General features: G+C 43.3%; 1 protein-coding gene across 2 annotated transcripts in view; it reads left to right on the top strand.

The window, feature by feature from the left end:
- The window catches only part of LOC140203172 (cytochrome P450 2K1-like), a 30,290-nt gene extending 14,254 nt beyond the window's left edge, over window positions 1-16,036 (top strand). Inside the window, exons 5-9 of one of the 2 annotated variants that reach the window (XM_072269083.1) lie at window positions 2,725-2,898; window positions 4,542-4,683; window positions 4,779-4,966; window positions 12,349-12,490; window positions 14,047-16,036. In XM_072269083.1, coding sequence (XP_072125184.1) covers window positions 2,725-2,898; window positions 4,542-4,683; window positions 4,779-4,966; window positions 12,349-12,490; window positions 14,047-14,225 — 825 coding nt within the window. In that variant the 3' untranslated portion in view covers window positions 14,226-16,036. Of the gene's footprint in view, window positions 1-2,724; window positions 2,899-4,541; window positions 4,684-4,778; window positions 4,967-6,065; window positions 6,484-12,348; window positions 12,491-14,046 lie in introns of those variants that run through there. The other variant, XM_072269085.1, reaches the window with a different exon arrangement.
- The last annotated feature ends 217 nt before the right edge of the window (window positions 16,037-16,253 follow it).

Raw genomic sequence — 16,253 nt, 5'->3', positions numbered from 1 at the left:
AAAAGTGATTTAAGGTGTTTAAGGGGCAGTGCAGTGATAGGGGTAATAGATAGAGGAAGGTCGAGGTGGTCTACAGTAACTTTTACAGCTGATCAGATTAAGTACCTGGGTGAAGAAATGTTTCAGATGGCATGACATTTTTGTTTTACTAGCCTTATAGCACTTTGCTGAAGGGAGTTTTTGGAAAACATTATTTTGCTGAGTGGGTAGTGCCTACGATGATTTTTCTAGCACACCTAATTGAACATTTTTAATGCTTTTTTGCCATTTCTCAAATCCATGCAGGTTTTTGGTATTGATTATGAATTGCTTGTTTTGATGTTGAACTGGTTCTCACAACCAGACTGTGTAACAGTTTATACCCCCAAGCCATTAGACTCCTCAATTCCCTGAGTCTAGTCTCACACACACACACACACACACACACACACAAAACTGAACACCACTCCACTCCCCTTGCAATATTTGCTCATTTCTTTCTCAATTGCTGCTAAAACATTGTTTACATTTACATTTATATCATTTATTATTATATTGTAATTTGACCTTTCCTGTACCTATAGTCTTGTTTATTAATTAACGGGCTATCTTGCACTGTTCTGTGCACTTTATGTAGTCCCGTGTAGGTCTAAAGTCTAATTTAGTTTTGTGTTGTTTCATGTAGCACCACGGTTCTGGAGGAACGTTGTTTTGTTAGGGCTCCCCAAACTTCTTTGCACCGCGGACCTGTTTAACATTGACAATATTCTTGTGGACATGCCGACGGCGGGGGGGGGGGGGGGGGGAGTTTTAAGTTCAACAATGGGCGTGACAAGGGATGAAGAAAGGTGCAGCTGATTCATATTGTTTCATATCGCCAAATCATATTGTTTCCTCACCGCCCAGTAGCACATCTTTGCGGCCTGGTACCGGTGCGCCAGCCAGTGGTTGGGAACCAGTGTACCAGCAGTTATGATTGAGATGACAATAAAAGCAACTTCACTTGACTTGACATAAAATGGAACTTCATTGCCATTGCTCAAAACAACGAGATTACAGTGCTACACCAGCCCATGCAAAACAAATATTTACAATGAATGTGATATGGCTTAATTTGTTAAGAAAACCCATATTTACATGCAATAAGTGACTTTGATAGTCCATAACAGTCAAATGCCATTGTTAAGCTGGGGTAGAGTATTATTCAGCTGCAGAAAACCCTCGGGAAGAAGTCATTTTTCAGTCTTACTGTCTTGCCTCAGAGTTTCTGTATCTCCTACCAGATGGCAGGACATTGAACAGACAGTGTTCAGGATGGGTTGGCTCTTTAATAAGGTTATGAGCATGCCGTTGGCATTTAGAGTTGTAGATTGTCTCCAAGTCCAGTAGTTGAGTCCCAGTGATGTGCTGAGCCACACTAATCACTTGTTGGAGTGGTGTGTGATCAGTTTTACTGCAGCTTGAGTACAACACTGCAATTCCGTATGTCAGTATGCTCTCTATCGCACTTTGATAAAAGTTGGCCAGCAATGTTTGGAGCAGATTAGCTCTCCAGAAGCACCTCAGGTAGTATAGTCATTATGATAGATTCATAGAAAAGTACAGGGTCAGCAACAGGCCCTTTGGCCCATCTAGTCCATGCCGAGCCATTTAAACAGCCTACCATGTTCCTCAGTGCCCTACCATTCACCATGCAAGACCTACCCTGGTTGGTTCTACCGAAGTGCAACACCTCGCTCCTCTGTCGTTTCTCATTGGATTTTTTTCCATTTGGTCCAGATTCCCCTGCAAGCCATGGTAGTCTTCCTCACTAATCACCGTGCCTTCCCTATTATCATAGTTGTGTTGACGGACCAAGAGAGCTTCTCAGTGATGTTCATCGACAAAAACCTGAAGCTGGAATCCCTTTCCACTAGCTCACCATTTATGAATAACAGGGCTTGTTTGACAAGGACCTCTTGCCCTCCTGAAGTCAATTATCATTTTTTGTTTTCTTGATGTTGAGTGATCGGTTGTCATTCCTGCACCAATCAGACAGAGTTTCAGCACCTCCTCTCTGTTTGGTATTGCTTGTGATTAGGCCAATCACAGTCATGTCATCTACAAATTTGGTGATTGACTTTGTAGCATGAGCGGGAGTGCAGGGATAGATGAAGAGAGAGTGGAGAAGGGGATTCAGGGCACACCTCTGTGGGGCACTGGTATTCAGGGTTGGGGGTGGAGTGTTGATGTGCACTTGCCTAGTATCACCATCTGGGAAAGATTAGTGAAGAAGTTCAAGATCTAGATACAGATTGATATGCAAAGACCTACATTGTGGAGCTTGACAATGCTTGTTCGGTAGTGTTTTGTTAAAGGCTGAGTTGTAATTAACCAAAACCAGCCTGATGTAGGTGTCTTTGTGATCTTAGTGTTCCAACACAGTCTGAAGGGTGATCAAATTGGCATCTTTAGTTGACCTATTGACCTTGTAGCCAAACTGGTGCTAGTTCAAGCTAGCCGGCATGATATCCTTGATGTGGGGCATGACCAATCTTCCCAAGCACTTGGCAACTATGGGAGTGAGTGCCCCTGGTCTGTGGTCATTAGGACATGTTGCCACTGATGCCCCAGGGATTAGTATGATGGTGGCTGCTTTGAAGCATGCTGCAACTAGAGCCAGGGACAGCGAGAAGTTGTAAATATCCATCGGCATTTCCCTCTATTTCAGAACAGTACTACTGATAGCAATGTTTTTATTTACAGCTTTATAATGCTCTTCCTATATTGGGATTTCTACCCGGTTCACACAAGAAAATGCAAAAAAAGGAAAGATTGGTTTGGCGGTTTATCAAAGACTTCATAACCAAGAGCTACCAGACACTGGATGCAAATGATCCAAGGAGCTTTATTGATGTGTTCATGTTGAAACAGCAGCAGGTATGGTCATAGTTTGCATGTTACCCTTTTTATAAAATTCCAGAGTTAATGAAATATTTTGAATTCAATCCCTCGAGACTATGGTGGGTTTCAAATTCCTGTCTCTAAGCTCCTGTATTCTAAAGGGAGGATGAGGTAATCATGGCTGACATGGAAGTCAAAGACACCAGCAGCATGGAAAGTGTCAGGGGGTAGAAGTGAGCTTTAATAAAGAGAAGGCTCTTGGGAAGGTGAAAGATCTGAAGATAGATAAGTCACCTGGATCTGATGGATGGCATCTCAAGGTTCAGGAAGAGCTAACTGAGGAGTTTATGGAGGCATTACTAGTGATATTTCAAAAGTCACTAGATTCTGAAATGGTTCTGGCGGACTGAAAAATTGCAAAAATCACTCCAATATTTAAGAAGGGTGAGAGGCAAAAGACAAGAAATTATAGGCCAGTTAGCCTGAGTACAGAGGTTGGTAAGGTGCCAGAGTCCATTACTAAAAGTAAGACTGCTTAAAAAGATAAGATCCCATGGTATTAAATGATTGATACGAGCATGGATAAACAACAGGAGGCAAGGAGTGGGAATAAAAAGGGTGTTTTCTCTTTGGCTGCTGGTGACTCGTGGAGTTCCATGGGGGATGGTGTTGGGAACACTTATTTCACATTATACATCAATGATCTGGATGATGGAATTGATGGCTTTATTCCCAAATATGCATACAATATTAAGATATGTGGAGGGACATGTAGTGTTGATGAAGCTGGGAGCCTTCAGAAGGATTTGGGCATATTAGGAAAATGGGCAAAGAAGTGGCAGATGGAATACAGTGTAGGAAAATGTATGGTCATGTACTTTGTTAGAAGAAATAAAAGCATATACTCTTTTCTAAATGTGGAGAAAATTCAGAAATCAGAGGTGCAAAGTAACTTGGGAGTCCTTGTACAGGATTCCTCAAATGTTAACTTGCAGGTTGAGCTGGTAGTAAGGAAGGCCAATGCAATGTTAGCATTCACTTCTTGAGGGCTAAAGTATAAGTGCAAGAATATAATGCTGAAGTTTTATAAGGCATTGCTCAGACTGCACTTGGAGCATTGTGAGCAGTTTTATTCCATTATCCAAGAAAGGATGCTCTGGAATTGAAGAACGCTCCAGAAGACATTCACAAGAATTATTCTGAGAATGAAAGGGTTCACACATGAGGAGCATTTGATGGCTCCAGGCCTGTATTTTTTGGAAGAATGAGGGGATCTCATTGAAATCTGTTGAATATTTGGAAGTGTGAATATTGAGAGTGTGGTTGTAAAGAGGATGATTCCTGTAGTTCCTACATTGGGGGGGGGGGAGGGGTCTAGGACCGGAGGGCACAGCTTCAGAACACAAATAACAGTGATGAAGAGTAACTTATTTAACCAGAGGGTGGTGAATTTGTGGAATTCTTTACCACAGTTAGTTGTGGTTGCCACGTCATTTAGTATATTTGAAGTATAGGTTAATAGCTTCTTGATTAAGGAGAGTGTCAAAGGTTATAGAGAGAAAGTAGCAGAATGGGGTTGACACTGTTAATAAATTCATCATGATGGAATGGTGGAGAAAACTTTGTGTCAAATGGCCTAATTCTGCACATGTATCTTATGATCGTATCATCTTTTACAGGAATCAGGTAACCCAAATACATATTTCCATGAAAACAACCTCATATACACAGTAGCTGACCTGTTTGCTGCTGGAATGGAGACAACTTCGACCACCCTTCGTTGGGTTATGCTATTGATGATGAAATATCCACAGATTCAGGGTAAGAAGTATCTGATTGATGACTGTTTTCCCTCATGTGAGACTCTGTGCTCTAACCCTGCTGCTGAGTGTATTCACTATTTTCTTGTGTTCCAGAAAAAGTCCACGATGAAATCAACACCGTGATTGGTTCACAGCGGTTCCCCAGAACTGAAGATCGGAAAAATTTGCCATACACCAATGCAGTGATCCACGAAATCCAGAGATTTGCTAACATTTTGCCACTGAACCTCATGCACTCAACAACAGAGGACTTGAACTTCAAAGGATATTTCCTTCCAAAGGTATGTGAGGTGAAATGAGTGACTGATTGCCAGCAATTTTTCTTTGAAAGTGCAAATGGATTGTTTGTGTCTAAATACTTAAAATTCCTGTGTGTAATTTTATATAACACATAAAACTGACATATTCAAATTTTTGGAAGCATCAAGCATGGGTCAGGGGAGGGCAACTTGCAATAAAATGGACTTTGTTTTTTGTTCTAATTGTGTCGCACTTGTATCATTTTTTATCATGAACATTTTTGTTGTGAACATTCTATCTCTGGAAATCTCACTCCACTCTTTCAGAAGGGAGGGAGGTAAAGACAGGAAATTGTAGACCAGTTAGCCTGACCTCAGTGATTGGGAAGGTGCTTGAGTCCATTATGAAGGATGATGTTTTGCGGTACATGGAGGCCCATGATATTAGAAATGGCCAAAGTCAACATGGTTTCCTTCAGAGGAAATCTTGCCTGACAAACCTTTTGGAATTCATTGAGGAAACAACAAGCAGGATAGACTAAGGAGAGTCAGTCAATGATGTTTACTAGGATTTTCAGAAGGCCTTTCACAAGGTAGCGCACATGAGGCTTCTAAACAAGATATGATGATGGTGAAAATCTTGTGATGCTATGTGCCTGCAATGTTTCACCCATGCATACACATATTTGGACATCTGATGATAAAGCCCTCCTCACTGTTGACCGGATCTATATGGAATGCTAGCAGAAGAAAGTAGCATCCATCATCAAAGGCCCCCATCATCCAGGCCATGCACTCATCTCTCTACCACCATCAGGCAGGATGTTCAGAAGCCACAGGTCCCACACTACACAGTGCAGGAGCAGTTATTACCCTTCAGGAACCAAGCTCCTCAACTGGCGTGAATAACTTCAATCACCACTGTTCAGAACTGATTCCACAACCTACAGACTCACTTTCAAGGATTCTTTACAACTAATGTTTTCTGCATTACCTTCATCTGCAGTGTTTTTCTTCTTGTTTGTCAGACTTTCACTGTGTATAGTTTTTTCCATAAAATTCTGTTATATTTCTTTTTTCCTGTAATGTGTGCAAAAAAATGAATCTCAAGGTAGTTAATTGCAGCATATGTGCATTACAGAGCACATCAAAATGACCCCACGTCGCTAGCCAAGAAAGATGCCTTTACCAACGCAAGATGAAAGGTGTAGAAAAAACTTCGCGAGATGCAGGACAGCTGGTTCAACAAGAAGGCCGATGAAATCCAGGGCTATGCAGACAGCCACGACATAAAGCGCTTCTACGATGCACTTAAGGCTGTATACGGACCCCAGTCCTCCGGCTCCTCACCTCTCCTCAACGCAGATGAGACGCAGCTGCTGACAGAGAAGAAGCAGATTCTGGATCGGTGGGCTGAGCACATTAACAACGTCCTTAACCGCCCTGCTGACATCAACGACGAGGCCATTGCCCGCCTGCCCCAGGTAGAGATCAACAAGAACCTCGACACCCTCCCCACAGTAGATGAAGTCAGAAAGGCAGTGAGGCAACTCTCCTGTGGCAAAGTGCCAGGACCCGATGCAATCCCTGCTGAGGTATACAAAGCAGGAGACCCTGTCATGATGCAAAAGCTGACTGTTCTCTTCCAGTCCATGTGGAAAAAGGGACAGGTCCTGCAACAGCTGAAAGATGCCAGCATAGTCCACATCTACAAGAGGAAAGGCAACCGCCAGTCTTGTGACAACCACCGAGGCATCTCCCTCTTGTCCATTGCGGGGAAGATTCTGGCCCGCGTCCTGCTCAACCGCCTTCTCCAACATCTTGAGCAAGGTCTGCTCCCAGAAAGCCAGTGCGGCTTCCGTGCTGAACGTGGGACCGCGGACATGATTTTTGCTGCGTGACAACTCCAGGAAAAATGCCAGGAGCAACACAGTGACCTCTTCGTGACCTTTGTCGATCTAACCAAGGCTTTCGATACGGTCAGCAGAGAAGGCTTGTGGAAGATCATGGAGAACTTTGGCTGCCCCAGCAAGTTCATCACAATCGTCCGGCAGTTCCATGACGATATGATGGTGAAAGTTCTGGATGACGGCGATGAGTCAGAGGCCTTCCCAGTGACAAATGGCGTCAAACAAGGCTGCGTTCTTGCCCCGACTCTGTTCAGTATGGTATTCTCTGCCATGCTGACAGATGCCTTCCGTAACTACGAAGAAGGAATCCACATCAGGTACAGGACTGATGGCAGGTTGTTCAACCTTAGGCACCTGCAGGCAGTTACAAAGGTGCAAGAGACTGTCATCAGAGACTTCTTGTTTGCTGATGACTGCGCACTCAACGCCAGCACAGAGCAGGAGATGCAGCGTGAAATGGACTGCTTCTCACAAGCCTGCGACAACTTTGGACTCACTATCAGCACCAAAAAGACCAAAGTTATGTACCAGCCTGCCCCAGGAAAGCCATACCAGGAGCCGCGCATCACGGTGAAGGGCCAGAACCTCCAGGCAGTCGACAACTTCACCTACCTAGGCAGCATACTCTCTCGCGCAGTGAACATAGACTCTGAGGTCAACAACAGGATTGCCAAAGCCAGCGCCGCCTTTGGGAGACTCCGTGAGAACGTCTGGGAGCAGAGGGGACTCAGCCTTACCACCAAGCTGAAGCTCTACTGTGCAGTGGTCCTTACCACCCTCCTTTACGCCAGCGAGACCTGGACTGTCTACAGCAGGCACGCCAAACAGCTCAACCATTTTCACCTGAGCTGTCTCCGCAGACTCCTCCACATCAGGTGGCAGGACAAAGTCCCCGACACAGAAATTCTGGAACGAGCTGAGCTCTGCAGCGTCTACACCCTCCTGATTAAAAGCCCAAGCCAGATGGGCTGGACATGTGGTCAGAATGCCAGACAGCCGATTACCTAAGCAGCTGCTGTACGGAGAACTGTGTCAGGGCAAGCGCTCAGTCGGGGGGCAGAAGAAACGTTACAAAGACTGCCTCAAAGCATCCCTCAAAGGCCTGGGTGTTGACATCAACACGTGGGAGACGCTTGCCCTCGACCGTCCAGCTTGGCGCAGCAAGATCCCCACAGGAGCCCGTGCAGCTGAAGTCAGGCGCATCATCGAGATGCAACAAAAGCGTGCTGTGCGCAAGGCCCGAGCAGCATCCACTGCCACGACAGCACATACCCACTTGTGTCCCACATGTGGGTGAGCCTTCAGGGCCCTTGGCCTCATCAGTCACCTCCGGACCCACAGCCACCAATCTCCCATTTGACTTTGAAGCCATGGTCATCTTCGACTACGAAGGACGAACAACAACAACATGTGTAACACCCTGGTAAAGGTTTCACTGCTAATGCTGTAGGGCATTCATCTAATGGTCTTCCTGTAGAAGCAGAGTTAGTGTTATTGTTAAAGATAACGGGTACTTAGAAATGCTAGCCATGCAATCAGGAGAGAAGGCTGGGGGAGCAGGTTTTTTTTGTGCCTGACACCGGTGTGAGCTTTGCTTTTTGTTGGGCGGGAGGTGAAGACAGAAGACGCTGGAGAGAACCAATTGTAGGATTCAATCCGGTGGGGAGCATTTTTCAATGGAGCAAGGTGCAGGAATCTGATGAGGATCGGTGACTGTGAATTTTGGATGAGTTGAGCTCCCACCTGTGCATATTTGACTGTTTAATTATAATGGGCACTTTTTGTATTTTTTTCTTTGCTTTACTAACTCTTTAGTTAATCTTCATAAATATACTTCCTTTAATTATATGGGATACGCAGTCTGTTATTTCCTGGAAACGAGCTGTAACAGGGCAGGAAATCACACAACATTCACACAAACTGAGCCACGTGTGTGAGAGACATCCCAATCTCACGGATTTGGCAGGGTGTACACCCAAACGCACACAACCGAAGAATGGTGGGTTTGTTGGTACTGAGTCGGGAGACTGCCAGCAATGGATAAGGAGCTGTTTCCTGAGACATCCAGGAATAAAGGGGGTTCATCCTTCGATACCAAATTGACTTCGAACTTTGAACTTTTGCATTAAGGCTGAGAGATATAAATGGTATCTGAGGGAGACCTCTCTCACCCAGAGATGGTAAGAACCTGGAATAAGTGTATGTTGAACCTACTCATATATTGGAGTAAGCTTGATTAAGCAGTGATACTTTAAGAAGCTGTGTTACTCAGGACTGACAGTAGAGGTCTGAGCACCTCTGAGAGACTGGTACTGTATGCTGCCTTCAGACACAACAACATGAGTCTCAACGTGGACAAGACCAAAATGATGATTGTGGACTTCAGTGAGGTGGAATCCGACCACTTCTCACTGCAGATAAACATCTCTGCTGTAGAGTTAGGAGCACCAAGTTTCTGGGAGTGCACATAACTGACAACCCAACCTGGTCCCTCAACACCACATCAGCGTTTCCACTTCCTGAAGAGATTGAGGCCAGTAAGGCTTCTCCTCTATTCTAGTGAATTTTTACAGAAGCGCCATTGAGGTTGCCCTAACCAACTCCATCACTGTCTGCTACAGCAATTGCAAGGCATCTGACTGCAACTCCCTGCAGAGGGCTGCGAGAACTGCAGAGAAGATAGTCGGGGTCTCTCTTGCATTCATCAGAGATATTTATCAGGAGTGATATGTCTGCAGGGGTCCACGCATTGCTACTGATCCCTCTCACTTATCCAGCAATCTCTGACCTTCGACCATCAGGCAGGAGGTACAGTGGTATTAGGAGAATATCTATCTGGATCTGAAACTACTGAACACCCCGTCACAACCCAGGACTCATCACACATGAAGCGCCAGCAGCGTTATACTTTTTAACTTGTGTCATAACTGTACCTTATTATTTCTTAATTTAATCATGGAAATATAATTTGTGCTATGTGTGCGAGTTTTCTGTACTGAGTTGTGCAGCTTGGCCCAGAAGAACATTATTTCGTTTGGTTAAATGACAATAAACTGAACTTGAATTTGAAACTTCAGATAAGTGAGTGACAGAGAGGGAATTTCAGAGGTCAATGCACTGCTGGTTCCGTAAGGTTTCATAGCCAGGAAAGGTGTTGGGGATAAGCTCCCACTACCTATTAAATGCTCCCCACAGCATGCATCTCAAATAGGCTCTAACAATCAAGTCCAGCTCCTGGCCTTCAAGTGTTGCTCAGCAACTGACCCTGGTGAAAATGTTTCCACTGGCAGCAGAAAGGGAAAAGGTGGGTTTCTGGTGTTACGTACCCCGTAACTGGTTTGCCAAACCAGCAGAAATGGATCACTCAGTTGGAGTCTGGATTACTGGAACTAAGGAAGTTTTATTAAAGAAATAAACAATACAGTACTCTAATAGTAAGGATATAAATGCAACAGGTTAGCAATGAATAAACACACATGTACACAGAACTAGGATAATAGGATCAATCAAGCTCTATCGCAGTCTAGGGGTAAAATGATCAATCACAAGTGACAGAGTTCAATTTAGTTCAGTTCGCAGTAATCGTTGTTGTGCCGCTGAAGAGAGAGAGAGCGAATGCTGATATTCAAATCGGATTCAACAGACCTTTGATATTCCTCGCAGTTAGCTTTCGGACGAGCCCTTTGTAATGTCTTCTGAGGTCACCGACTGTGACCCCTCCGTTTCAGATACGATCGTTCCTCAGCGGTGAACCCGGCACCCAGGCAAGGGTGGACACACACATCAGGTTCCCGCCGACCGTATCTTTCCACCCTGTGCGTCTATGGCTGGTCCCGCGACCAGCCCTCCAAAAACTTCCACTGACTTGTGGGGGCACACCGCTTCCAGGGTCTCGTTACCTCGTGGTGTCGTGTGTGGTGTCTGTTGCCTTAGCGAACCTGTCTCTTTTTATCCCCCTGTTGGGGTATCGCCTGTCCATCACTTCAAACAGTTCAGGATCAAAGGAGCCGGTCTTGACAATCCTCAGACCAGTGTCTCCTTCCGTTAAACTCTCTCGTCTCTTCATTAATATTTCCAAATGCTGCTCCATTGTCTTACTTATCTCTCTCTCCTGAAGACAGGTGGCAGATCAACTGATGATCCCACTGGTGATAGCACAGGACAGTTAACATCTTAGTCTATGTGTACTTTTGTCACACTGGCACCTATAACCCAGCCAGTTCAAGAAGATGGGGCTCATCAGACATGCTTGGCAGCTCATCTAGGAGAAGAAAACATCGAATTTCAAACCTTCACTACCTAGGAGCTATGCCCACTCGGGGAAGGGTTGAAATCCATAAGGCAGTTATACATTGAGTTCAACACTGACTGACAACTCCTGCGATGCCACTGGTGCCAAACTGAATTGGTGTTTGTCATTCCTTTGGATTTTGTGGTGTATTGTGTAGTGAGGAGAGGCTGTTGATAGGCAAACTTGCAGTCAACAGGATGAATTGCAATGTAAAAGGTGGACAAAATCAAAAGGTGGACGGCAGAGCATCAATGGCTGAAATTTCTGGAAGCAATATGGAAGGCACAGGATATATACATCTCAAAGGGGAAGAAGCATTCTAGGGCCAAAATTACACAATCCTGGCTAACAAGAGAAGTCAAAACCAACAGAAAAGCCAAAGAAAGGACATATAATAGAGCAAAAATTACTGGTTAGAGGGTTGGGAAAGTTTTTAAAAACCAACAGAATGCAACTAAAACAAGTCGTTAGAAAGATAAAGATGGAATACAAAAGTGAGCTAGCCAATAATATTAAAGAGGATACCAAAAGATTCTTCAGATACATAAAGTGTCAAACAGAGCTGAGAGTGGATATGGGTCCCTGGAAAATTATGCTGGAGAGGTAGTAACAGTGAACAAGGAAATGGCAGAGGAACTAATTAAGTATTTTGCATCAGTCTTCACTCTGGAAGATACTGTCAGAATGGTGGAAGTTCCAGCTGTCAGGGGTCATGAACTGTGTGGTTGCCATTACGAAATGGAAGGTTCTTGGGAAACTGAAATGTCTGAAGGTAGCTAAGTCACCTGGACCAGATGGTGAACACCCCAGAGTACAGAAAAGCTGGCTGAACAGATCGTGGAGGCATTAGTAATGATCTTCCAAGAATCACTATATCATATGGTCTTATGGTCTTTGGATTGATCAGCTGTGAGGATCATGAGAGCATGCTACATGGGCAATAGCTATCCCTCCATATCATACTGTCCTGACCAGCGTATCACATAGTCAGCTAGGATACAACATCCATGGTTGACCTTGACCAATGGAGGGCCTCAGAATGCACTGAAGATGGGGACACAGTTGATCTTGGCTGATTAAAGGACATTGGAGATCTGTTAGAGGTACAAATGTACCGGAAGTGTGGAATAGTTGCCAGGTTTGTTAATTCTGTTCTAGTGAAAATACTCCCAGTGATAATTCTCGAAGGGAATAACAACCTAATTTGTAAATTACATTCTTAGGGCACACCAGTGATCCCTTTGCTAACCTCGGTGCTGTATGACAAAACTCAATGGAAATCCCCAAATGACTTCAACCCTTCCAACTTTCTGGATGCTGAAGGGAAGTTTGTGAAGAGAGATGCCTTTACTCCTTTTTCAATGGGTAAGAAGTTTAAATTACTGGATTGTAGGTTAGTGGGATTTCTCCTCTGACCTTGGCCCATTTGTCGGAAGGATTGTTTATATCCGATGGTAAAGTAAACATATGTAGATGGTGGAAAATAAGTCATAGTCATTGAGCATGGAAACAGGCCATTCTGCCCACTATTCTATGCTAACCATTGTGCACCAATCAGTATCAATCACATCTTCCAGAACTTGGAACTGCTATTTTCTATTCTATTTCAGTGATTATCCACATGTTTCCTAAATGTTGTCAACAACTCTGCTTCTGCTACTGTCTCAGGCAGTGATCCTGTCTATACCCCTCAGTTTTATAACTGCAATCAAACACTCCGTGGCCACTTTATTAGGTACACATGCTCATCAATTCAAAATTCTAATTAACCAATCATGTGGCAGCAACTCAATGCGTAGAAGCAAACAGACATGGTCAAGAGGTTCAGTGTTGTCCAGAGCAAATATCAGAATGGGGAAGAAATGTGACCTCAGTGACTTTGTCAGAGGAATGATTGTTGGCACCAGACAGGGTGGTTTGGATATCTCAGAATCGACTGACCTCCTAGGATTTCATGCACAACAGTCTCTAGCGTTTGCAAAGAATGGTGTGATAAACAAAAAGCATCAGTGACTGGCAGTTCAGTGGGAGAAAATGCCTTGTAATTAAAAGGGGTCAGAGAAGAAAGGCCAGACTGGTTTAAGCTGACAGAAAGGCAACAGTAACTCAAATAACCATGTGTTACAACACTGGTGTGCAGAATAGCACCTCTGCATGTACAACATGTTGAACCGTCAAGTGGATGGACTACAACAGCAGAAGACAATGGACATACACACAGTGGTCACTTTATTAGGTACTGGAGCTACTTAATAAAGTGGCCACAGAGTGTAGATTCATGGTGTTACATAGCACAGAAACACATCTCCTCCTATACTGCCTCACTCAAGGGAAAACCATCATAACCTTCCTCATGACCAAAGTGCTTCTTCCAGGGGACATCCCAGAGATGTCCGCAGTCCCCGCTCCAGCACCATCACATTGTGAAAGAAAAACAGGGTATTATGGAAATACTCAGTAGGTCAATCAGCGTCAATAATGGGTTATGAAAGTTAACATTTCAGCTAATGTCTTTTGGTGGAACTAGGAATACTTGGGAAGCAATGGTTGAAGTTGCAGAGAAGTGGGGATCCCTCTGGAAGATGAAGGGAATGTCCATAACAGGGTGAAGATCAAGAGAAACTAAAGATGAAGATGAGGGTGTCGCTGGCTGAGTGAGTGATAAAGACACATGGGGAAGGGAAGATAAGCTGACGAGAGGAGGTGAATAAGGACAGGGGAATATGGCCAGAATGATGGGAAACACACGATGGTTGGAAATCTGAATTGAAAGAGAAAGCAGAGAACTTACAGCAAGCCAGGCAGCATCTATAGAGAGAAAAATACTGTTACCTTGCATTCCCATTATAAAATGTTACTGTTCAGTGTCTTGGGGTGAGGGTGAATAACTCTGGTTTTTGAAAATTGACATTGTTTTGCAGGACGCAGGGCCTGTGTAGGGGAGACCCTGGCCAGGATGGAGCTTTTTCTGTTCTTTACTATCCTGATACAAAGGTTCAGGTTTCAAGTTCCGCCGAATGTTACCAATCTGGAGCTTACATCTGGTGTGGGCTTCATCTCGTTCCCGAAGTACCAGAACGTGTGTGCAGTTCGTCGCTGATGCAAACACATCATTTCATGACTTGTCTTGTTTTATCTCCTTTTCATTATTTTTGTAACCCTCTCATCAGAGCTCGTATACAAACTTAGCTCTTTAGCTCTCTGCTAATAGCCATGTGACTCAGTGATGAGAAGGCCACCTTTCATAAGTAACACACATTTAGGGTTGGTATGATTTGGTGTTCAACCAAACAGAATAGTTTGGATGTTCATAATTAAGGGACATGGGTTGTAGTGAATACTGTGTAAAATACTGCTCAGACACAATTTTTGGTAGCCAAGAATTGACAGATAATGCACTGCGTAAAATTAGAAAGAAAATATATTTATCTCATTGTCAACATTAACAAACAGTTACCAAAAAAGTAAAAGAAAAATAAAAGGGCTAATTCATCTTCAGAAAGATAAAAAGAATGGAGGATTAGCTTTACCAACCTTTAGAGTTTATTATTGGGCACTTAATATAAGAAATCTTACATTTTGGTTATATTACACTAATCATGAGGATTGCCCCGATGTGGGTTTTTTTTAGAAGCTATATTTCTCTTCTTGGATCCTCACTTCTTTTGTCTCTGAGAAAGTTAACTGATAATCTGGTAGTTAAACACACTATGAGAATTTGGATACAATTCTGAAAATACTTTGGCTTATTGAGATTTTCTCTTTTGAGTCCCATTTTTTCTGATTATATTTTTAAACCCTCTATGATTGATATGGCTTTCAAAGAATGGGATAGATTAGGTATTAAATGCTTTCAGGACTTGTTTGTAGAACGAAGTCTCTTTTCATTTGAGCAACTGTCAACTAAATGTAGTTTACCCAAAATTCATTTTTTTCAATACCTACAAATAAGAGATTTTTTACGGTCTCAAATAAGTACGTTTCCTAAAAGTCCTGATAAGAATCTACTAGCTGTAATTTTTAATTTGAAACATTTTTATAATGAATCTATATCTAATATTTATAATATGCTGTTGGGAATGATTAGATTAGATTAGATTATGAGGACACGCAGTCCTCTTTTATTGTCATTTAGTAATGCATGCATTAAGAAATGATATAATTTGTTCCTCCAGAATGATATCACAGAAACACAAGACAAACAAGAATGAGAAGTGTTCCTTTAGATAAAATTAAAAATCTCTGGGACCTGGATTTACAGGCTTCAATTTCTGAGGAAACTTGGAGACAAATTTTTAAATTGGTTAACACTTCATCATTATGTGCCCGCCACTGTCTCCTACAATTTAAGGTGGTCCATAGGGCCCATATGACCAAGGATAAGTTGTCTCGTTTTTATTTAGATATATCTCACTATTGTGATAAATGTAATAATGGAGAAGCTTCACTCATTCATATAGAAGCATAGAAACTACAGCACAGAAACAGGCCTTTTGGCCCTTCTTGGCTGTGCCAAACCATTTTCTGCCTAGTCCCACTGACCTGCACACGGACCATATCCCTCCATACACCTCCCATCCATGTATCTGTCCAATTTATTCTTAAATATTAAAAAAGAACCCGCATTTACCACCTCATCTGGCAGCTCATTCCATACTCCCACCACTCTCTGTGTGAAGAAGCCCCCCCTAATGTTCCCTTTAAACTTTTCCCCCCTCACCCTAAACCCATGTCCTCTGGTTTTTTTCTCTCCTTGCCTCAGTGGAAAAAGCCTGCTTGCATTCACTCTATCTATACCCATCATAATTTTATATACCTCTATCAAATCTCCCCTCATTCTTCGACGCTCCAGGGAATAAAGTCCCAACCTATTCAACCTTTCTCTGTAACTGAGTTTCTCAAGTCCCGGCAACATCCTTGTAAACCTTCTCTGCACTCTTTCAACCTTATTTATATCCTTCCTGTAATTTGGTGACCAAAACTGAACACAATACTCCAGATTCGGCCTCACCAATGCCTTATACAACCTCATCATAACATTCCAGCTCTTATACTCAATACTTTGATTAATAAAGGCCAATGTACCAAAAGCTCTCTTTACGACCCTATCTACCTGTGACGCCACTTT

This window comes from Mobula birostris, chromosome 9 (assembly GCF_030028105.1).
Source record: "Mobula birostris isolate sMobBir1 chromosome 9, sMobBir1.hap1, whole genome shotgun sequence".
Lineage (NCBI taxonomy): Eukaryota > Metazoa > Chordata > Chondrichthyes > Myliobatiformes > Myliobatidae > Mobula > Mobula birostris.
This window is presented reverse-complemented; position numbering and strand designations above follow the sequence as displayed.